This window comes from Mya arenaria, chromosome 1, assembly GCF_026914265.1.
Source record: "Mya arenaria isolate MELC-2E11 chromosome 1, ASM2691426v1".
Lineage (NCBI taxonomy): Eukaryota > Metazoa > Mollusca > Bivalvia > Myida > Myidae > Mya > Mya arenaria.
The window spans coordinates 51,499,912-51,524,048 of NC_069122.1; the positions used below are offsets into that span (position 1 = coordinate 51,499,912).

General features: G+C 35.0%; 2 protein-coding genes across 12 annotated transcripts in view; one reads left to right on the plus strand and one right to left on the minus strand.

Annotated features, from left to right (window-relative positions):
- LOC128234879 (zinc finger CCCH domain-containing protein 10-like) overlaps positions 1 to 24,137 on the plus strand; it is a 220,587-nt gene that overhangs the window by 164,437 nt on the left and 32,013 nt on the right. Inside the window, exon 1 of one of the 11 annotated variants that reach the window (XM_052949668.1) lies at positions 17,932 to 18,058. The exons of 9 other annotated variants lie outside the window; for them this stretch is intronic. The gene's annotated coding sequence lies outside the window, so the exon portion shown is untranslated. Of the gene's footprint in view, positions 1 to 17,931; positions 18,059 to 18,192; positions 18,286 to 24,137 lie in introns of those variants that run through there. One more of the 11 variants, XM_052950185.1, reaches the window with a different exon arrangement.
- Positions 8,426 to 9,671, minus strand: LOC128227789 (uncharacterized). The gene is made up of 3 exons (XM_052938642.1): positions 9,492 to 9,671; positions 8,998 to 9,170; positions 8,426 to 8,846 (listed from the first exon to the last, which is right to left on the minus strand). The coding sequence occupies exons 1-3, from the start codon at positions 9,669 to 9,671 to the stop codon at positions 8,426 to 8,428; spliced, it is 774 nt and encodes a 257-aa protein (XP_052794602.1).

Consider the following 24,137-nt stretch of genomic DNA (forward strand, 5'->3'; position numbering starts at 1 on the left):
TAGCTCTACTGGCCAAAGGCCATAAGAGCTTATGCGATGGTAATGTGTACGTAGTATGTCTGTGCGTCTGTAAACAATTGGTTGTGAACATGATACAGTCTTCATTTTTTATTGTATCTCGATGAAACTTGTACAGTATTTAGATATCCATTAGAGCTCGGTTCCTTTCGAAAACCAGCCAATATCCAATAGAGCTCGGTTCCTTTCGAAAACCAGCCAGATCCGCCCATGCATGCCTAGATTATGGGCCTTGATAGTATAAAAAAATGCTATTGTGTAAACACTAGCTTGTGAACATGATACAGGCTTCAGTTTTGATTGTATCTCGATGAAACTTGTACAGTATTTAGATATCCATTAGAGCTTGGTTCCTTTCGAAAACCAGCCAGATCTGCCCATGCATGCCTGGATTATGGGTCTTTAAAGTATAAAAAATGCTAATGTGTAAATACTAGCTTGTGAACACGACACAGTCACTCCCCCCTCGCCCGGATGTCCTTGACTTTGACCTTCTTATTTTTAAAGCTACAGAAATGAAATGTTGACCATTAGTACAGTTTTGAAAGCAAATATTTTTTACCCTCAGATTACCTTTACTTGGCACATATTAAAATAATTCATGCAACTAATCTGCTTACAACACTTCCTGTCCTCAGATGTTGAATGTGCAGCATTTTCAGCTAACCCAAACACTAAAAGTGAACTATATATTTGTTGCCTATTACTTAAACGTACATGCTCTTGATTGAAAATGACCACAAGAGCCATGCCAGTAGAGCATAGGCCCTTTTGGGCCTCTTGTTTGTTGTGTTTGGGCTGTAAGTTTTTCGGGGATGGTGTGATTTTCATATACACTTGCAATTAGATGATAATCACACAAAGGTCATGTGTGGCACACAACACCCACATCCCCACCAAGGTCAAGGTCACAATAAGAGATTAATCATTATAGAATGCTACATATCTGCACAAAGAGAATAGATACGATAGAGATGTGGCCAGGCTGTAAGTTTGTCATACGAGGGGGGATTTTGAAATAACATGACACTGTTGTTCGATGCATAAAGATTTGTCAGATGCAAGTCCTTAATTGCTCCCCCACACTTGCAGTCAACAATAGCAGAGTTCTGCATATATGCTTATATTTCATGTTAGCTCTTCCTGAATGTAGCTATATTCCATAAAACTGTCTGGCACTTTCAGGGTATTTTGTTACTTACACTGGGACAGCTCTAGTGTTAGGCTTTCAAAATAAAGATATGTTTACGTAATACCATCATTATGATTGGATTTTTAGCAGAAATAAATAACAATTAAAAATTTCACCACAAGTAACCCAAGACATGTAATATTTATTTTTGCTTCTGATTTATTATGGAAAACTGGGAAATCATTCATATGGGCTTGAAATGTCGTGATTTTTCAAAATACTTTTTTTTCATGGGTACTTAAATTCGTGTATTATAATTGTTGACTTTAATTTATTGTCATTGAAGTTAGAAATATATATACTGGTAATATAAACAATGATTAGGTACTTAAAAGTTGTATATCGCGACCATGTATATCCTATTCATGTGTATCGATACATGCATACCATTTTATATCTATAGACAGTATTAAATGTCAAAATTTATTTGGGATCTTGAATTCAGGGATAAGCCATACCCCATGAAGTCCATGAAAATTAATGCCCATCCAATAATTATGATTTCACAGTACATATTCATTTTTAACCTTTCCTAGAAAAATGGCTTAGAATAAACAACAAACTATATTTTCAGTACTCGGGGCCTTGTCACTATTATTAAATATTTACAGAAAAAAATGAGTTCAGCTAGGTCGGAATTGTTTAACAGTGTCTGTGACCTGGTTGTCAATTGTTATGAAACTGTTGCCTGTTACGAACCATTACACAATAAATTTGGTTTGACGTCTTTATGGTTAATTACAAAAGGTTAATTACAAAAGGTTCTTAAAATATTTATTCAAAATTGATCAATGTTCAGGCATTTTGATTTAATAATAATGGATTTAAATTGTTTCATGCATATTTGAGTAATTTTAAAATGGTTTTATTTCATAATGCTCTCATAGGAGTCGCAGCATTTTGTTCTGCGTTGGAAATGGTCCAATGTGTCTTCTGTAATGAAGCCAATAATAATGTGCGGAAAATCAACGTAACAGAGAGTATATCATCAGGTATATTTTTCCTTTTCAGAGGTTATTAGGAGTAAAAATTCAAAAATCAGGGAAAGTAGTTCCACATTTTATGGAGAATGTGTTGTGCTAAATGTAACAAAAAAGGTCTGGACAAAAATAAAAATCTGATCATCTAGAACTTGTAAAACTTTCTAGAGCTTAATTGTTGAAAATGTAAAAATCTGGATTTTCATTAAAAGTGTTATCAGGGTTGTGGGATTTAGCTACTCCATCACATTTTTGTAGTTTTCTATTGACTTGAGGTTGCCTAATGTAACTAATTTGAGAACTTTATTTCATATGCCTTGTGCACAAGGCTTGATTTTGTGAACGTTGTGGTGCCATTTAATTAAAACTAAAAAAATACTTTGATCACAACTAAACACACAACTTGACATATTCACATGAAACATATACACACAATATACACATGTTTAGCCTCTAGCTAAATCACAATCAAGTTATGCCCCTTTTTAACTACATAAATATAGGAGTTGGCATCATCTTGTCCAGGAGCTGTTTTAATGCATTAATGCTGTCCCGTAATACTTTTGTAAACATAGGAATTCAACTTTTAACTGTCCATTGGTCAACTGTTGGAGAAATGATACAAAATTTAGATTGTCTTTTTTTCTATAAATGAAGTATAAAATCTGCGAATCCAACATTATTTTTTATATAAAATAAGGATGAGAATCTAAAGATATATTTCCTCGGGCCTTTAATAATATAGGGAACCATATTGCCTGATTCCCAGGGGTGACCAGATCTCTTCCACAGTGATTCATCATCCCCCAGGCAACCAGAAGATCTTACCGAGAGCCACCTTTATCATGGAAAATGGCTGTGATTTCATCTAGCTACCAACTTAATGTGACCAGCTACTAAATAATAGATGAAATACATAGTGAAGCTGGCTGTTTTGTGTGCTGTAAGCTTGTAAGTTATTGCCATTTTTATCATGCTATCTTTGTCTGCTTGTCTTAAGGAATCTTGATTAGCCTTTTTGAGGAGAAGATGCTATAATAGGGTTATTAGTACTGCCTGCGTTTTGATCTGGGAGGTTGTATTTGACTCGAGTGGATTTTTGCAGATTCGGATTGGATTTCGTGAGGCGCAAGCTGAGAGAAATCAAAATCTGCAAAAATCCATGAGAGTCGAATATGACATTCCGGATCAAAACGGCAGTACTAATTACCCTTTTATTATATACATTCTGGTTAGATCACTTAAAAGCAACATGTTTTCTTTATAAATGGCATTTTAACGTCACACTATTTTGTTTTATGATGTCATTTTAACATCGCGCAATGATACTTGTTATGTTAGTCGTTTAGAGTTCTTTTAGCATTTGACACTTTGGGATCAGTGATGTTAATTTTTAAATGATCATTGTTATTATATGTGTTAAAATTCCAATTAATTATTATCTTTTCTTTAGCATGAATATCTTACATTCAAATATAAATTATATTTCTATTATATTTCATAGGAATTGCGTTTACTTTAGCATATGCATTAATTTTACACTCAGACATTACACTCAAGACAAGAATTAATGCCACAAGCATACACAGATTTTACACTCAGATATTACACTCAGACATAATAAATACACTCAGACAAAAAAAATGACAATAGCATACACATTTTACACTCAGATATAACACTCAAACTTTACACTCAGACATTACACTCAGACAAGAATAATGCCATGAGCATATATACACATTTTACACTCAGACATTACACTCAGACAAGAATAATGCCATGAGCATATATACACATTTTACACTCAGACATTACACTCAGACAAGAATAATTACATTAGCATACACGTCTTACACTCAGATATAACACTTAGACATTACACTCAGACAGGAATAATTACATAAGCAGACACAATTTACACTCAGATATAACACTTAGACATTACACCCAAACAAGAATAATAACATTAGCATAAATTATAGTGTACCGTATTTTCTTGACTATAAGACGGGGAAATTGGGTCCCGATTTTTACCCCCAAAGTAGGGGACCCGTCCTATAAGCGAGTCGATAAAATATTAAAAAAAAATTCAAGTCAAAATCAGTTAAATTTTACAAAGGGTATTCGTCTATCCAGTCTATCGTCTGCTGATATAAGTATGGGGCAATTAAGTAAACAACAACACGAAATCTCTTCACCGCGCGTGCTCTGACGTCACACAGTGTACCGTTATATCTGCATTTTTTTTTCATGGCGCGTGTCAGTATAATTAGTTTGACAGATATATCAAATCAATAAATTGGAATCTTAATATGATGTAGGTACCTAACTGTCAATTTGATTAAGCAAACAAATGACAATGCGAATATGAATCCTTTATGTTCGTCGCCAATCAAGGGACAATATTGCCTAAAGCATTATTGCTAAACAAACACCTATTCATGCCTCGGCTTTTCGCAGTTATGTTATTGAAGCCATTTATTTTGCTGAAGAACTTCATTGGTGTCTTCAATTAAAAAATAAACTAAAACAAACATATGTTGTTATTGATTAATTTTTACAATTTCGATAAGTAACGACCTGTCCTGTAAACTTATGTACTCATTTTTAACCTACCTCCAAATAGAGAGCTCACAGTTGACCGCCATTTTCTTTGAGTAAAACAAAAACAGTTACCGCGAAAGTTGATAATTGTCCGTTGAGCTTGAACATTTTTACACATTAGGAAGAATTTTAGCATTTTAGATTTGCTTAAAAATTGACCCCGTCTTATAAGCAAGTCGAAACAAAAAGCACCAGATTTCATGGGCAAAGTTAGGGGGCCGTCTTATAAGCGAATCGCCTTATAGTCGAGAAAATACGGTACACATTTTACACTCGGATATAATACTCGGACATTACACTCAGGCAGGAATAATTACACATATTACACTCAGATATATTGATAACACTTGGGCATTACACTCAGACAGGGATAATGACACTAGCATACACATTTTATACTAAGATATTTATTATATTGTTTACATTAGCAAATTATGCATTTAACACTGACAGATAGGAATGGTGTTTATTTCAGCAGAATCATTTAACGCCCAGATATAAAACTCTGAGATAGGAATAATGCTGTCTCCAGCGCAAGCATTTAACTCTCATAATATTTAATTGAAATTGTTAAAGGAAATTGAGTTTTAAAAAAGCAATTTAATGTAATCAGTTTAATTTGAGAATAACCAACTGTACAGAATTTGCAGATATTTTGGAAGCTTAAGGCCTTAAAAATGGGGCGGCAGCTGCTTCCCCTGCCCAGCAGCCCCTTTGAGAGCAGCCCCAGCTCCAGGGCCGCCCCAGTTTCAGTGCCTCTATCTACTGAGTAAGATATGAGGAAAATATTACAGATTTTGAAGGTTTATTTCCTTTTTCATTATTTATGTGTCCTCTTTAATGGATAAGGATTACAGGGTTAAATGAACATAATTATGCAGGGCCTATTTCTTTCATAGGATCATTATTATATAGAAGGAAGATGATCTCAAAACACTGTAATCTTATATTTGTGAATATAAGGATTGTTTATGATAATTTACTATTATATGGAGATTATACATAATGCAACCAAGTTTTCAGTATAAAGTTACTTGTCAGACGATGAAGATGTTAAGGCCAAAATACATTTATTGCTCGATTTTCATTCAAGATTTTTAAATGGGGACGGGGGTTGACTTCTTCTTTTTTTAAGATGACTGTTTCACCATCGAATATGTGTTCATGCATACTCTTTCTTATTGCATAAGGGACCATATACATTTATTTCATGATGATCCTTGAACATGATATATTTCTCAAACACAGTAGTTATGATAAAAGACGTTCCCGGACAGTATCAGATCCATACGCAAATTCAGCTAGCTAAATCGACTCAAGTTCAACATTTTTATTTGAGTCATAAAATTTTAGGGGCGGGGAGAAAACAGGGAACCAGCGGGGATGAAAATCTCGCAATTCATTTTTATTCGCCTTACATGTTAGAATGTGTCCAGACAATATAAGCTTCAGTTTGACAAGTAATATCATCATTTGTGAATTATAGTGTTTCATTTTGCTATCAGAAATGAGATCGTATGCTTATCCAAGCTGAGATGAAGACACTCAACTTGCATTCATGACTTATGCAAGAATGCTCAAATTACATGGGCTATATCACTTTGAAATTATTATTAACATCATACATAAATAATGCGCAATTGTTTTTAAGGAAGATATCAACAATTTTAAATTTTAATGACAAAGCTGATGTTTTAATGTCATCATCTCCTTATCAGAGCGGCAATAAAACTCGCACATTTTGTCAAACAAACTTTAAGCTGTAACTTAACCCAACAAAAGGAAGCTGTGAATAGTATAAACAAGATGGCATGAGTGACAAACAGGGCGGACTGCGTTACACATTTTTGCATGTCCTCCCTTCTTTGCATTTAGATGTTTCCTGTTGTGAAAGATTTTTGACACTTTATAGCTGCCTGGTTCTGCTATTTGCAAATAAACATGCCTGTCAATCAGTTAAACAAAGCACAATCGTAGTGCCATTTTGCACAGCAGAGACAGTAAATTTGTGTGCCTAAATGGCTGCTTTGAACCATCGGTTACAACTCTTCAATGAGTTTCTCTTTTTTAAGTGTAATTTACAGCTACAATTTCATAGGTCGGTAGAAGTAAAATCGATGCAAAATGTACATGTATAACTGCTTTGTGGGGCTATTTAAGGCATCCTCTCCAGTAACTAGTTAGTTCCACGTGATGTGTTAAATCAAACAATTAAACAAATTATTGCACATGTCTAATTTATTAGATGTCACACTTGATTTGAAATCAAATAAAGTTGGTGAATTGGACAGAGTTACTCTTATGATCACAGGGACGTACCTGAAGTATTTTGAAATGTACGCCCGAACACTTGAGACAGTGAAAAAAAGTAAAGTTATTTCTATATTGTGGTCCCAATATGAAATATGGGGTTGGAGCGGGACCGATATCCCCTGACGTGGGACTTTTTACTGGCCATTTCACGGGAACCTTAATACATTTGTACACCTGGGCATACTGGAGTATGCCTAGGTACGCCCCTGGATCATTCAAATTGCTTCAAAATGGTAAAAGTTCATTAGCAAACAATATATTATTTTCCTAGCAAACACAAAGGGTTGCCTTAAAAAATGCAAGCAAGTTTCAGGTTTTGCGAGTTGAAAATTTAAGTACTCGCAAAAATTTGCTAGTATCAAAAAAAGTTAAATTCGAGCCCTGATGCATATTGTATTTAACTCATTTGACTTGAATGATCAAAACCAGAAAATGCATTTGATAAAATAATAGCGCTTGAGTATTCAAAGAATAAGGAGGCTACTACAACTGGTTAAAGTGAAGGTTACTGTTTCTTAAAAAGGAAAAACATTTGTATTTGCATGAATCTTACAACAAAGGCTGGAGGCTGTCAATTATTGAAAACCTGGTTTCGTCACATTGCGGCATTTGTTTACTTTTTAATTTGTTCTTTTTGGTGCTTTTGATAGGCACATATTGTATCATTATTGTTTCCATTTCTAAGATAAAGCAGCGTAAAGTCAAGTGCGCTGTCCTACCACAGCTCTTGTTGTTTTTATCATTGAACTCAAATGATAATCAAATGATGACATCTTGATGATGCATTAAGAAAAACAAATATCCAGGGTACATGACCTGATACACCATAGTATGTTCTTAAAAACAAGCATATATTATTAAATGCATATTCGAGGTATTTTTGTGCTCTTGGACTTGAACATACGTAAGGCCTAACCAGACTCAAAATCCTTAAAAAAAATACAGCTCATTTCACTCTTTATATTGTGCTGTAGTTTAAGGTGTTATACATTTTTCACTCTCCCCTCCCACTCCACTTCTTTATGATATGTGTAGGGTGTGTTGTTTAGGTATATATGGTAGTAAATGTAATGAAGGATGGAAATAAAAGTAATATTGATCCCATAAACATTTCAATATGACAGTGAATTAATAAAGAAGTAGTACGTTGTTGTTTTTTCAGTTGTTTATTGTCAAGATCAGTAACCTGGCAACAATGCTGTCAGTAAAACTAAAATTTATAAAGTAACCATCAACCAAAATCACAACATTATTACTTATATCTCATGAAGTGTTCAGCTTATATATTGTACATCGTGATGATGAATGGAATGCCTTAAATGCCATGCATACCATACTGATGGATGGAATGCCTTAAATGCCTTTGGGACCTTGCTGATGGATGGAATGCCATGGGTACCTTGCTGGGGTATGGAATGCCTGGGGTACCTTGCTGATGGATGGAATGCCATGGGTACCTTGCTGAGGTATGGAATGCCTTAAATGCCTTGGGTACCTTTCTGATGGCTGGGCTGCCTAAAATGCCATGGGGACCTTGCTGATGGATGGAATGCCTTAAATGCCATGGGGACCTTGCTGATGGATGAAATGCCATGGGTACCTTGCTGAGGTATGGAATGCCTGGGGTACCTTGCTGATGGATGGAATGCCATGGGTACCTTGCTGATGGATGGAATGCCTGGTGTACCTTGCTGATGGAGGGAATGCCATGGGTACCTTGCTGATGGCTGGGTTGCCTAAAATGCCATGGGTAACTTCTGATAGCTTGGTTGCTTAAAATGCCATGGGTACCTTGCTGATGGATGGAATGCCTGAAATGCCATGGGTATCATGCTGATAGATGGAATGCCTGAAATGCCATGTGTACCTTGCTAATAGATGGAATACCTGAAATGCCATGGGTACTTTGCTGATGGATGGAGTGTCTCAAATGCCATGGGTACCGTGCTGATGGATGGAATGCCAGAAATACCATGGGAACCTTGCTGATGGATGGAATGCCAGAAATGCCATGGTACCTTGCTGATGGATGGGATGCCTAACATGCCATGGGTACCTTGCTTATGGGTGGAATGTCTAAAGGGTCATGTACACTTTGCTGGTGGATTGAATGCCTTAAATGTCATGGGTACCTTGCTGATGGATTGAATGCCCTGGGTGCCTAGTGCTTATGGGTGGATGCCTGAAATGCCATGCATACCTTGCTGATGGATGGAATGCCCTAAATGTCATGGGTACCTTGCTGATGGATGGATTGCCTAAAATGCTATGGGTACCTTGCTGATGGATGGAATGCCTAAAATGCCATGGGTACCTCGCTGATAGATGAAATGTTATGGGTACGTTGCTGAAAGATTGAATGCCTGAAATGCCATGGGTACCTTGCTGATGGATGGAATGCCTGAACTGCCATGGATACCTTGCTGATGGATGGAATGCCTGAACTGCCATGGGTACCTTGCTGATGGTTGGAATGCCTGAAATGCCATGGGTACCTTGCTGATGGATTGCCTAAAATGCCATGGGTACCTTGCTGATGGATGGAATGCCTTAAATGCCATGGATACCTTGCTGATGGATTGCCTAAAATGCCATGGACACCTTGCTGATGGATGGAATGCCTTAAATGCCATGGGTACCTTGCCTGATGGATGGAATGCCTTAAATGCCTTGCTGGTAATTCAGTTCTTGAACTATGACAATTAAAATGGCTTTTTCCGCCTTCTATGCCAGGAGGAAATTGCTGAAACTTGCCATTTGACAGTTTTAAAGCTGGGAGTGTTGACTTTCATTGGCTGCTTACCATGAAAACACTAAGTTCCTGAAATTTAATGGCGGTGTATGGAAACCAACATATGTCTTATTTGTCATTAATGCTTGTTTCTTTTGTGGGAGACTTTTTATAGTGGAGGAATATAAGACATCACAGGAGCAACTTCACATTAATTCAATGTAAAAGGGGGCATTATAAAACATCACAGGAGCAACTGCACATTCAATGTTAAAGGCAGCATTAAAATTTATTGTAAGAGGAGGTGTTAAAATACGCATAAGACATCACATGGGCAGCTTCACAATTCAATGTTAGAGGGAGCATGATAAGACATCACATGGGCAGCTTCACAATTCAATGTAAGAGGGAGCATGATAAGACATCACAGTAGTGACTTCACAATTCATTGTAAGAAGTAGCATTTTAAGCTTGGGGCATTTTCATAAGTATTGCAAAGAGATTTTGTCTCCTGTGTGAGAAACATAAATCATATTCTTAATTTTGTCCAAGGTTGATTGTTAAGTCAGCTGAGTGCTGATAAGAATCACTCTCCAGGGTAGAAACCAGTTCTGGTGTCCTTCTCTGAGAGGTCAACAGACTGTACCCCTTCTGGGAATAGAACCCTATACCACTTAACTACTGATATCTCCTCTTACTGCACAATAATATTTGGTACCTGTTAGTAGTAGTTACATAACACTTTGTTTAGAGGGGGTGCAGCCATGTGTCCCCCCTTCTGTGTCCTCTAGTGCACAGGTCCTTCTTGCCTCAAGTCCAAGCTGAGATGGAACAGTGAGTCTCAAGAAGACACTATATATGCTTCAGATAATAGAGGGAATTAGAAACAGTTAATAACTGTATAAATGTCACTGTAGACTTTTTCCTGTCTAAAAGTGTATCAGTTTTAATCTCTAGTTTTGTTGATTGAAAATAACTACAATGTAACTACCACGTTCAGAAGTCATACAATACGGTTGAGATTTCTTATTGCCTTAAGTAGTGAATGCAAATGACAAATAAGCGTGTCTACAAGAAAATGGTTTAATTTAGTGATGCAGTTAACTCTTTATCATTTTAATCATCGTTTCATTAATTACGTCTGCAATTGTATATGCCTCATGTATCATTACATTTATCATGCAGGTGTGGTATTTCAATTGTGGGGCTATTCTTGCAAGTAGAAATGTTCATTTTCTTAAGGCCATTTTCAAAATGATTAACACCCATTTTAGGGTTACATATACCAAATGGTGATTCATATTGACACTTAAAGAGTCATTTAGGCTTCATGTAGGACCATTGACAGTTGTACCAATTTGCACTTATTGGCAGTTTCATGTTCACCCATTTATCTTTGATGCTTTATGTAGGAACATTGGCAGTTTTCTAGTTACACCAGTTGGCAGTTTCATGTTCACCCATGTATCTTTGATGCTTTATGTAGGAACATGGGCAGTTTTCTAGTTACACCAGTTGGCAGTTTCATGTCCACCCATGTATTTTTGATGCTTTATGTAGGAACATGGGCAGTTTTCTAGTTACACTAGTTGGCAGTTTCATCTTCACCCATGTATCTTTGATGCTTTATGTAGGAACATTGGCACTTTTCTAGTTACACCAGTTGGCAGTTTCATGTCCACCCATGTATTTTTGATGCTTTATGTAGGAACATTGGCACTTTTCTAGTTACACCAGTTGGCAGTTTCATGTCCACCCATGTATTTTTGATGCTTTATGTAGGAACATTGGCACTTTTCTAGTTACACCAGTTGGCAGTTTCATGTCCACCCATGTATCTTTGATGCTTTATGTAGGAACATGGGCAGTTTTCTAGTTACACCAGTTGGCAGTTTCATGTTCACCCATTTATCTTTGATGCTTTATGTAGGAACATTGGCACTTTTCTAGTTACACCAGTTGGCAGTTTCATCTTCACCCATGTATCTCTGATGCTTTATGTAGGAACATTGACAGTTTTCTAGTTACACCAGTTGGCAGTTTCATGTTCACCCATGTATCTTTGATGCTTTATGTAGGAACATTGGCACTTTTCTAGTTACACCAGTTGGCAGTTTCATGTCCACCCATGTATTTTTGATGCTTTATGTAGGAACATGGGCAGTTTTCTAGCTACATCAGTTGGCAGTTTCATGTTCACCCATTTATCTTTGATGCTTTATGTAGGAACATTGGCAGTTTTCTAGTTACACCAGTTGGCAGTTTCATCTTCACCCATGTATCTTTGATGCTTTATGTAGGAACATTGGCAGTTTTCTAGTTACACCAGTTGGCAGTTTCATGTCCACCCATGTATCTTTGATGCTTTATGTAGGAACATGGGCAGTTTTCTAGTTACACCAGTTGGCAGTTTCATCTTCACCCATGTATCTTTGATGCTTTATGTAGGAACATGGGCAGTTTTCTAGTTACACCAGTTAGCAGTTTCATCTTCACCCATGTATCTTTGATGCTTTATGTTGGATTACATTGGCAGTTTTCTAGTTACACTAGTTGGCAGTTTCTTCTTCACCCATGTATCTTTGATGCTTTATGTAGGAACATTGGCATTTTTATTTTTCTTGTTAACACTAGTTGACAGTTTCCTGTCCAACAATGTTTCTTTGATGCTTTATGTTGGAACATTGGCATTTTTCTAGCTACATCAGTTGGCAGTTTCATGTTCACCCATGTATCTTTGATGCTTTATGTTGGAACATGGGCAGTTTTCTAGTTACACCAGGTGACAGTTTCATGTTCACCCATGTATCGTTGATGCTTTATGTTGGAACATTGGCAGTTTTCTAGTTACACCAGGTGACAGTTTCATGTTCACCCATGTATCTTTGATGCTTTATGTTGGAACATGGGCAGTTTTCTAGTTACACCAGGTGACAGTTTCATGTTCACCCATGTATCTTTGATGCTTTATGTTGGAACATGGGCAATTTTCTAGTTACACCAGGTGACAGTTTCATGTTCACCCATGTATCTTTGATGCTCTATGTTGGAACATGGGCAGCTTTCTAGTTACACCAGTTGACAGTTTCATGTTCACCCATGTATCGTTGATGCTTTATGTTGGAACATTGGCAGTTTTCTGTTATCATTTGTGGAGTTGTGAGACTAACCATGCTGCAACCTGACCTAGGTCTGCAGTGTTTTATCATTTGATGGCTTTCTGTAAAAAAAATCATGTTGAAATTGTACATCACAATAAATAATGAATGTCTGGTAAAACTATACCATACTCAGAAAAAGCTTTTTTGTTAAAGCTGCACTCTCAAAGATTGATTGTTTTGACAATTTTTTATTTTTGTCATGGAATGAGCCAATTTTGGCATAAATGTCTTGAAACTATAGTGATATAAGACTTCGGACTAAAGAGCAGATCGCAGTATTCATATTTACGTTTGAAAATTGATTTTTTATGTCTAAAAGTGTTTAACGAACACTTTAAAACAATGAAATTTTCGGCAAACTTTATCAAACAATTGGAATCTGTTCTAATGCGAGTTATCTTATATGACTGATTTGAAGGCACTGATGAGCTGATTATGAGACAAAAAACAAAAAAGGTCATAACTGTCAATTTGTGAGAGAGCAGCCTTTAAGCAATATACACACATTTAAAAATTTATAAAATCATGAACAGAAGAGAGTATTTATTTGAAGGTGCATTGCTGAAAATTTAAAGTATACTAAGACCGTCTTGTATAACTATTCTGGCCAATAAATCTTTGTTTTAACGTCATTTGGTAATTTGTCAAGTAAATTGGACATTATGGGAAAGATTTATTGGAATTGCCTCATGTGTACAGACAAATTGTGACAAAGTGACTTCAAATTGTCAAAAAAAAGAGCAAAACTTTGGTTCAGTTATATTTAAAACTGACATCTTATTAGAATATTCCTAAATTTGAAAACATATTAACCTGAGTTGACATATAGTGGCATCTGGGCAGGTGTCATGGTGAACTGTCTCATTCCATCTCTGAGATTGAGTTTTTCATACAGTGAGTATCTTGTGCACCCCCAAAGTATGTGGTCTAGCTAGCTAAATATCTGCTGAGCAGGTATTGAATCTTTGTATGTTGGTATAAACCTAGGTTTTATAGCTGAAGGGTAATGGAAGGAGGCTGCACCTGTCCTTTACCAGTAGCACCATAATATGCCCTCATGGAGACCTTCATAAAATTATTATTAGAGTATAAATACATACAAACTGTACATGTCTGGCAGTTGAAACCTAATATTACTTCATCAAACACAATTTCTACCATTTTTTTGCCAAATTCATTATGTGTTAAAGTTCTTCATAGCCAAATTCAATCATCAGAGCGGCCGGTCCATTTACCCTTCCCACACTGTTCCTAAATTTCTACAGGGCCCTAGCTAGCTCAATATATCTAGCTAGCTACCTGTCCTAAATCCTGACATAAATCCTAAAACATGCCTTAATACAAAACAAGTTGGTGTTGTTGTTGATGATTATCAAGCGCATAAACTTAGTCAACATATGGACACCCAATATTGGATGGAATTTAATTTAACTTTATACATTCATCATCATCATGTTAAGCACAATAAGAGGAAGTGAAGTGTCCATGAACCATAACTCTATTTCAGCTAATTACAGAGTTATTGCCCTTTGTTATTTTTTTTTCTTTTCTGGAGCTTCTGGATGGAATTTAATTAAACTTCCATGTACCATACTGGTAAAGCACAATGAGAGAAAGTGCATTGTATGAAAATCATAATTCTGTCTTCACTAATTACAGAGTTATTTCCTTTGTCACTCTTGTGATAGCAGAATTTTGTCCCTCAGCCTAAGTTGAAAACGTTCAATATTTTTAGATTGCCATGTAAGATTGTGCACTGCACAATATTAAAATACTTTCATTTTCTATGTTTAAAAAAAGACATCCAAAAATGAGCCAAAAAAATTACCCTTTAATAGGGCAGTGTTCCGGGGTATTAATCACATTCAGTGATAGCACTAGTATGCCTTTTATTGCATATTATGGATCTAAGGACATCAAGTTCCTGACGTCAGTTTACAGAGGCATGCTGTGCTGTGTGAGAGCATACCTGTTCAACTATTAATGGCTGGGTCCTGAACAAACAGGATATTGGCATACAATGAAAAGCCCTTTGAAATGCTGTGAGGAAAAGTAATTAATCAAGTTTTTCCATGCTCACAATGTGTTTTCATGTTTGATTTCAATTATTAATTACTAGGAATCATTAATATTAAATTCAATAATAAAAAATTGAAAGAGGAGTTAATTTTGAAAATATATGAGAATACAATCAGGAAATACAGGCAAATTAAATTTCATTCTATTATAACTGTTGAAAGCATTATGGTTTGGTTGCAAATGGCTTATTTCTATGTTTAATGTGTACATTCTGAAATAATGATATTCCCCTAATCTTCTTTGCATGAAATCACTGATGACATTCATCTTGTGCAATAAACCGCAAGGATTTGAAGTCATAATGTTTATTTCAATATTTCGCTCTGATTGGATGAGAGTGTCATAATTTAACCAATTGTATACAACATGACAAAAATCTGATTTATTTTAATGTATGTTGTAAATTAATAAACCTTTCTTTAAAGTGACACTCTTTTTAAAAAACCAATATATATATACACACATTATTGTATAACAAACATGAGTTTTGACTTATAAACTTTTAACTTCTGACTTAATAATGCTGAAAACGCAAATTTTTTCGTCCCATAAGGTAGAAATATCATGTTTTCTGCACATTTCTTTCAAATTAAACATGGCATCCTTTATAGGAATCATTGTTTTGGACATTAACTCATTGTTTTGGTATATTAAAACAATTGTATTTATTGTGATAAATCTTATTTGGGAGTAATAGTGCATCTTTAACAATTAAAATACTCGACTGTAGAAGATTTTATTTACTGTTAATCATGACGAATAATTACATAAAATACAAGAATTGATCAAAAAAAAAAGTTCATGTGTTCATGCTTCGATTGAATGCGCGCGCGTTCGATGGATTTTGTGTGTGCTCCTGCTTACATACTGCATAAATACACGAAACAAAGCAATCAATCCTTAATTGCACATACCAGAATTAGCTATGATGTTGTCTTTTTGAATTTTTTGTAATGTTTAACTTGATTAGTCAGATTTGTTTGAATGATTTAGATAATTATCTTGATATATTAGTCTGAGATTCTAAATTATTTAAATCTAGACACTGAAGTATAATATTGATATTCGAGATAAAACATTATTTTAGTAATTGCATGCATACCATAAAATCAATGTATTGGGACTTCTTTTTGGATACTTTTTGGAAACTTTTAACAATTTTTCTCAACTAGACGCATACTCAGGTGAGAAGTCTTGTTGTCATATTGTAAGACTGCATTGATCGTTATATTCATATAATATGATGCAGGATTTTGTTGCACCTGTTTGTTTAAGTATTTCTCTGGCATGTCACTGCTTTGTACCCATAAATCTTTGCACCAAAAATCGTGAGTTGTTTAACTTTAGGCTATTTTGGCCTTTCAACTGTAATAAATGCATACAATGTAGTTATTTTATGCTAGATCATTGGAAGGATCCAGTGATTATAATCCCTTTGATAATCTGATTTTTTTATGTTTAATGTCTGAGTCAGACTTAACTTTTTACAGGTCAAATGACACCATATAAGGAGTTGATTCCCTTCATTTGAATGACTGGTTTTGATGTGTAAGAAAAATGCTGCCTAAGGCGAAACTGGTATAAAATGTTCAAGAGAGGGAGACATGCAGGCCTGGAAGGGATAGGGATTCCCCCTGATGATTAGATATTACACCCATTTTTGTTAAACATGATAGAAACGAATTAATATTAAACCAGAGCTGATTATTAGTCATTATTATTTATGAAGGTACCATTTTCTACATATATAGATACCTATACAAAGCATGCCACTTTGAGCAATGATTAATGACTGTGAAACACCCATTGAACTATAAGAGTATAGTTTTATTCCTTTGAAGAGAAAAAAACAAACTATCATTCTACTAGGATTGTAATAAGAATTAAGAGTCAGTAATGGCATTGACCTCCTGAGAATGAGCTCATAAAATTACTGCTCATCTTTAATTAATAAGGCAAGGTATTATAATTTATGTTCACAAGGTCTTACAAGCCGTTTGTGATGAATGGGCTGTAACTTTATATAATCAAAAGAACCGAAGTATCTGGAAATGAGAAATTGTTTTAAGATGTAAATTCATTCCAGAATATTGCTTGATGAATTCAGTGCTCCATGGGTTATTGACTCCCGAACCGGAGAACAAATGAAACAAGCAGTGTTGTTGGCAGTAAGCATTATTTTACCTGTGCTGAGTGTAATGAAAACCCAGCCCAACCATTCGTCAGACAGTTCCTATTATTTTCAAGGCATGCTCATGTGTCAGGGTTGGTGTTTTCTAAGGTGTAAATTACATGTTTCTGAAATGGTGCTTAGTATAAAATGATGAAGTAGGGCTGTACAGTTCCTTGCCCTTGCTGTTAAAATTCATTGGTGTCTCTTGAAACATGTTGTACATGTACATTTTGGCATTTTTGATACTCAATTTACTTGATTGTATATGCACATTTACAGCAATTAAAAATTGTCAGATAATTAAATGACCTTATTATGATCAAAATCTTACAGTAAATGTTTGAAATGCATCCTATTTTATCCACTATAAGTGTTATACAATAACAATACTTACATGTGTATGACATGCAAGTATTGTTATTGTCTTCATACATAGTTATGTAGAGCTTGATCATCTTTGGCTCATAACTATGTTTGTGCAGCAAGTGAAAGATTACAGAAAATAAATCATTGCCTACACCCTCTGGTACAAAAGAATTCCACAGAATAAAGTGCCAATGTGCCATTTGTTGGTAATTCTTGGTGCTCTATTGGAAATTTCCCCTCCAGTCAATGTGCCACACTGTCTCCTAGATCAGTAGGCAGTGAATAGATTATTACACTCACTCTTCTAAAATAGCAGTGAATAAGTTTGCTGGCAGGTAACTGAGGTGAGAGCTACATGGGAAAACATTGTGTGTGTGTGCTTTACAATGAGAACAACTGACTTTGAAAATAATCTTCACTGCTCTGGGATTTATCTGTGTATGTGATATTTTAATTTCTTTCTTTGTTGTTTCAGTGTTTATTTTTGTGGTATGTTTACTTAGTTTATTTAAATTTATTTTGTGCATTGGGATAATAATACTGAAATAGGAAAATATGATACAGTATCATGATAAGTGTTTATCATTCAGTCAAAGGAGATGTTCTTTTGAAGGGGAGAATTTTTAGAGTGGATATGATATGAATTATCTTTAATACTCTACTCAGTGAGTTTTTAATGTGAACTTTTATTGCATTATTTGTTCAAATGTTAAGTAATTTGTATTTTTTATGTTTATTTCTGAAACACAGGTCAACTGAGTTTAAATATCAAACAGGTATATAGATAGTGAAAAGGAATATAATTGTGTTCATTACAGAATTTAGGATGCAAAACAGGACAGTAATAATAACAGGGTATGATTTTTTATCAGTTACAAATTACTGGTCTATCCTTTTAATTTGAAACTAAGTAATGTTTAAACATAAAACATATCGTAAAACATCCATGTCTGGTAAAATGCCTTGTGATCAGATATTCAGTATAATTAGATTATAATGAGTATTAAATTGATAGGGAATAATTTAAATAAGTGTAATTAAATGGTTGAAAAACGTATTAAAGAATATGATTTGTCATTACATAAGTTCACTGTTATGCAGGCCAATTGCTGTCATCTTGTTTCAAAGATAATGTTTCTATAAGAAATGTGCATTAATGGAAAATAATTCGCAAATTTTGTAACTATTACCCCATTAAGGCGCAGGCCTCAGTGCCTTAAAACATTAATAATAAGCATTTCAAAGATAAACAATTCAAATTATATGTATTTAACTTTATTTGAAAATTATTAAATTAATAATGAAACCTGTTATTTTTGTGTTTCTCATGCGTTATTTTTGGGTATAACGTAAATATTTTCTCAGAAGTTACCTGAGCTTACCGGTACTTGTTCAGTCATAATTAAAACAACTGATGGTAATCGGATTATGTATAATGCTTTCTTAAAGGGCTTATTTCATGTTTTGTGAAATGCACTTTTCACAGAAAAAAATGCAAATAAAATGTGGCAAATAATTAGGAGTGTTAAAACTAAGATACTCAGATGAATGCATGCAGGAACCTTTCAACAAATATATATATATATATATATATATATATATATATATATATATATATATATATACTTAAACTCGCCAACTTATTGGGACTATAATCCTATCCATATTTATTGGGACCTACTAGATATAATAGTGATACAGGCGTCACTGTCCTATATACAGTATAGATTGACTGTTGGAATGCTATGTATATCAATATACATCAGAAAATCTTGAGACATAGGTACCTTTTTAGTGTCACCAACTTCTTGGGTCAGACCCATCATTTTACTGGGGCTTTAGACCCAATATGTTATATATAATATATAAAATGCATTAAGCTATTGGGTCGAATCGGTATGATTCCACGCTTATCTTTGACACTAGGGCTGAATGAATTTAAAATTTCAAAATGTATGGATTTAGATATAACATGTCTTACTTCTAGTAGACATGATGATCAGATCTGTTAACAAAATTGGATCAGGAACCAATTTCCAAATTGGCCCACCAAGAGGCTTAAGTCGTTTCCTGAAAGTGGGGACAGTTGGAGGCAATCAAAAACTGACAGCAAGACATTAGTTTTTTTTAACTGAATATTGTAAAAAGAACTTCTGGATATAAAGAAGTATGAACAATCAACCCTGTAACCAATTTGATATGTAAATAGTTTGGACCCCGTCGAGACAGCATCTGTAGTTGTTTCATCAGGATCCTATTTATTTGCTTTGAAGGTTTATATCACTTTGAAATATAAATAGGTAATTTTGCCTCCGACTTCTAGATAAAATAGAATGTTTGACAATATTGACAATATTGTCAGAAAAGAGCATCAAAATATTTTAGTGATAGTTCTATTATCAATTTTAATTATTACATAATGATTGTCCAATTTGTAGGGCTGTGGATCGCCGGTCAAGTGGCGATCCGATTCGATCCACGAGTCAGAGATGACGATTCACAGATCGAACCACGAATCATCAGCATTAATTAACGACCACATAAACACCTTACGAAAATCATTTTCTTTAAATTTGTGTTGTAAAATAATATCTATTTTGATATTTGTGTTATAGCTTTCATCATCTGTTCATCGAAATTCAGTTTGAAAACTAGATGGGTGTTGTTTTCGAGCATAGCGTCGAAAACAGATGTCTCCCCTAGCATATGTTTGACCTAAAGAATGGGAGACAACTTTGTCATGAAGTAAATTAGAGTAATGGTTCCTGTACAAAGCAATCCCTCTCATCGAACTTTATCATTCTATGAAGTTTTATCAAATTACATCCAATACTTTTCATGGTATGCTCCAAATAAGAAAAAGTAGCAAAGGGAAATAACTGTGTAATTAGGTAAAGTAGAGTTATGGCCCCTGCATGATGCATTTCCTCTCATTGAGCTTTACCATTCTATGAAGTTTTATAAAATTCCATCCAGTAATTGTCATAGTATGCTCTGGACAAAGTTTACACTATTTAACTATTGAACAAGGGGAGATAACTCTGCAACAAATTGGCTTAGAGTTATAACTCTTGCAGGATGCACAACTTTACATCGTCATCTATGTTGCAAGTTTCAATCAATTCCTTAAAGTAGTTTCTCAGTTATGCTCTGGACAAAGTACACTATAAAAATATTGAAAAAGGGGAGATAACTCTGCAACAAAATGGCCTAGAGTTATAACTCTTGCAAGGTGCACAACTTCACATCGCCATCTATCTATGTTCCAAGTTTCAATCAATTCCTTCAAGTAGTTTCCGAGTTCTGCTCCGGACCAAAAATTCCCAGAAGAATAAGAAGAAGAACTAGATAAGAAAAAGTAACAAAGGGACATAACTCTGTGATTATGTAATTAAGAGTTATGGCCCCTGAATAATGCATTTCCTCTCATTGAGCTTTACAATTGTATGAAGTTTTATAAAATTCCATCCAGTAGTTGTCATAGTATGCTCTGGACAAAGTTTACACTATTTAACTATTGAACAAGGGGAGATAACTTTGCAACAAAGTGGCCTAGAGTTATAACTCTTGCAGGATGCACAACTGCAGATCGCCATCTATTTATATTCCAAGTTTCCATCAATTCCTTCAAGTAGCTTCTGAGTTCTGCTCTGGACAAAGTACACCATTAAAAAATTGAAAAAGGGGAGATAACTCTGCAAAAAATGGTCTAGAGTTATAACTCTTGCAAGGGGCACAACTTCACATCGCCATCTAGCTATGTTCCAAGTTTCAATCAATTCCTTCAAGTAGTTTCCGAGTTCTGCCTCGGACAAAAAAATTCCCAGAAGACTAAGAATAATAAGAATAAGAATAAGAATAACTACAAATACAATATGTCTCCCCCTTTCAGAGAAGGGGAGACATAATAATAACAACACAGCAATGGAAAGATAGCAAATACTAGCAATACCCTTATGACTGTTCTTACTCAGTAGTTTCTTTCTCCTAGTGAATAGCTCACATACGAATCATTTAAGTCAAACGTTAATGCTGGCAAATTATTTATTTTACAAAGCGTGTGTGTATCAGTCCTGTCAACCAATAAGCCCGATTTATTTATTTATTATTTTATATCCATAAAATTATAATTAATTTCTTGTTCATTGTCATTCTGATTTAAGATTTAATTTCAAAACATGTTTTTGTGTTTTGAAAATTCATACAAGAATATCATCGAATCTTATATAATGACAAAGGTTCGTTGCTACCTATAGATTGATTCTTTACTTTCTGTTCAGAAATGAACAGTTTAAAATGGCAAGATAATGAACAAAAACGTTATACTTTGTATAACTTATATAATGTGCAAAAGATTGCGATCCACCGATCTCGGCAATGACGAATATCCGTACACGATTTTTAGGCCTGATTCACGGATATCCGAGTACTCGGATACTCGTAACAGCTCTACCAATTTGGATGATTGGGTTAATCAGTGCAGATAATTCGAATTATGTATACTTTTTATCATGTTTTATACGTTAATAATTGTTACTGTATTGGATAGGGTTAGTATTAATGAAGCTCGTTGTGTTAATAAATCGCTAAACAATAAACATAACTTTTTGTCATTATTATCAACACCTAACCTTAATACGTGTACCACAGTATTTAACCTTTTAATCAATGATGCCATTAAAAGCTTTAACAAACTAAGAAAATCCAGCGTTTTCAAACATTTGTGGCCATTATACATGTATTTGAGCGTTGCAAATACCTACAGATGGAAACTTTGTGAGACACCGCCAGCTGTGAGAGTCCCAGCATCCAAACTATTTTGCATAAGAATTGACACATCCCATAATTCAATCAGTAATACCAAACCGGAACCGGAAGAGTTGTCAATTTAATCAAGTTCACTACTGTAACCATTATTTACCAGCAAACATTAACGAAACATTAACTCAATGTTAAGGAAATTTCGAAGTCCCTCTGTAACAGTCCCTAGGTCTTGAATGGACCGCTATTCTTGCACACAGTTTGGAGGTCTTAAGAACCTGTGTAAATTACATCGAATGATATCGAGGGGTTGCTGCCAGAAGCACATAGCTCCTTCTGGCAGTAATCCCTCGATATACCGGTATAGGATATATCATAACAGCGGTAGTAACATTTGCTAGTATAATCGTGAACTTCAGTTAGAATGAGGTAAAATATGAAAGAACCATTTTAAAAAAATAATTCGGTAATCACTTAACCTATTCATTAGTGATTGTAATCAGCCCCCAAAAGTTCGTCGATTAATCAGTGGTCAAAGTTGACGATTAATCGACTAAAGTCAACTAAAAGGGACAGTATTAATGTTTGTGAGAAAAGTTGCAAAACTTCATTAGAACTAATGTTGTAAAGGTTAAATGACTACTATAATACTCTTTGATGCTTGATACAGTATTGTTATCCCCCGACACAAAAGTTGGGGGTATATAGGAGGATATAGAGAACTTATAGAAAAATACTTTCTTTCAATTAAAAACTAGTGATAAAAGTGCAGTATTTTTTCGAAGGCAAAGACGCATGCCTTCTACAGTACTAATGAAGCATTTTCGGGTTTGGGCAAATTTCGTCAACGAATATTTGCGGCCGTCATCGTCAAGTCAGAGGGCTACTCGTCAACGATTCGTTGACTTTCTGATTAATCAGTACATCACTACTATTCATGCCTGAATTAATAGTGGGATTTTCCAATTTATTCCACGGAACAGTCTATTTTGATACAATAAGGACAAACTTTCCAAAGTGTTAAGATTTTTGATTTTTTTGGAAATTTCAGGTTGAGCAAACATAGTCCGCTTATCTGGGTCTACACCATTTGCCTATGTCTACTTTTGTCGACTTTAGGCATAAGTGCGTTAAAACAAAAGTGCAGATAGTTCCTTGAGCATTAGCCTTAAAATGGACTTTTCCATGCGATCTATAAAGACAAATTCAGTCTGAGATTTTGGGGGATTTTTTTGAGAAAAAAATATGAATAAATCTAATTTTTTTACAAAAAGTGAAACCCTGATCAGAGGGCTCCATCAGGAGCCCTCTGATCTGGTTTACACGTTTTTGCAAAGGACGCTGAAACTCGTCGCTAGGGCTGAATGGGCTAAGCGAGCACGTGTCACACTGACCGTCTACGCAGTTTCATTTTTTTTTCAGGACACTAAACATTTTAATGGCTTAGCTCTACAATAAGCTGAAAAGCACAGGACTGCAGATCTAAAACGGCTGAAAAATGACGTTGTGTGGGAAAAGGACCTTATGGAAGGACACAATGTGCAAGATTTGACCAGACGCCTCGTTCTGCCCGGCGGCTGATCAAAGCCTGCACTTTTTGTCACATAGGACTGTATAGTCTAGTAGAAAAACATTTTATCACTCTGTGTGCAGTATAAACTATAAATATCAACATAAACGTGTGAAAGCAGCTGCTTTATGACGTACGTCATGGTTTGTTCCGCAATAAGGTCCTTTTCGCAGATGACGTCAAATG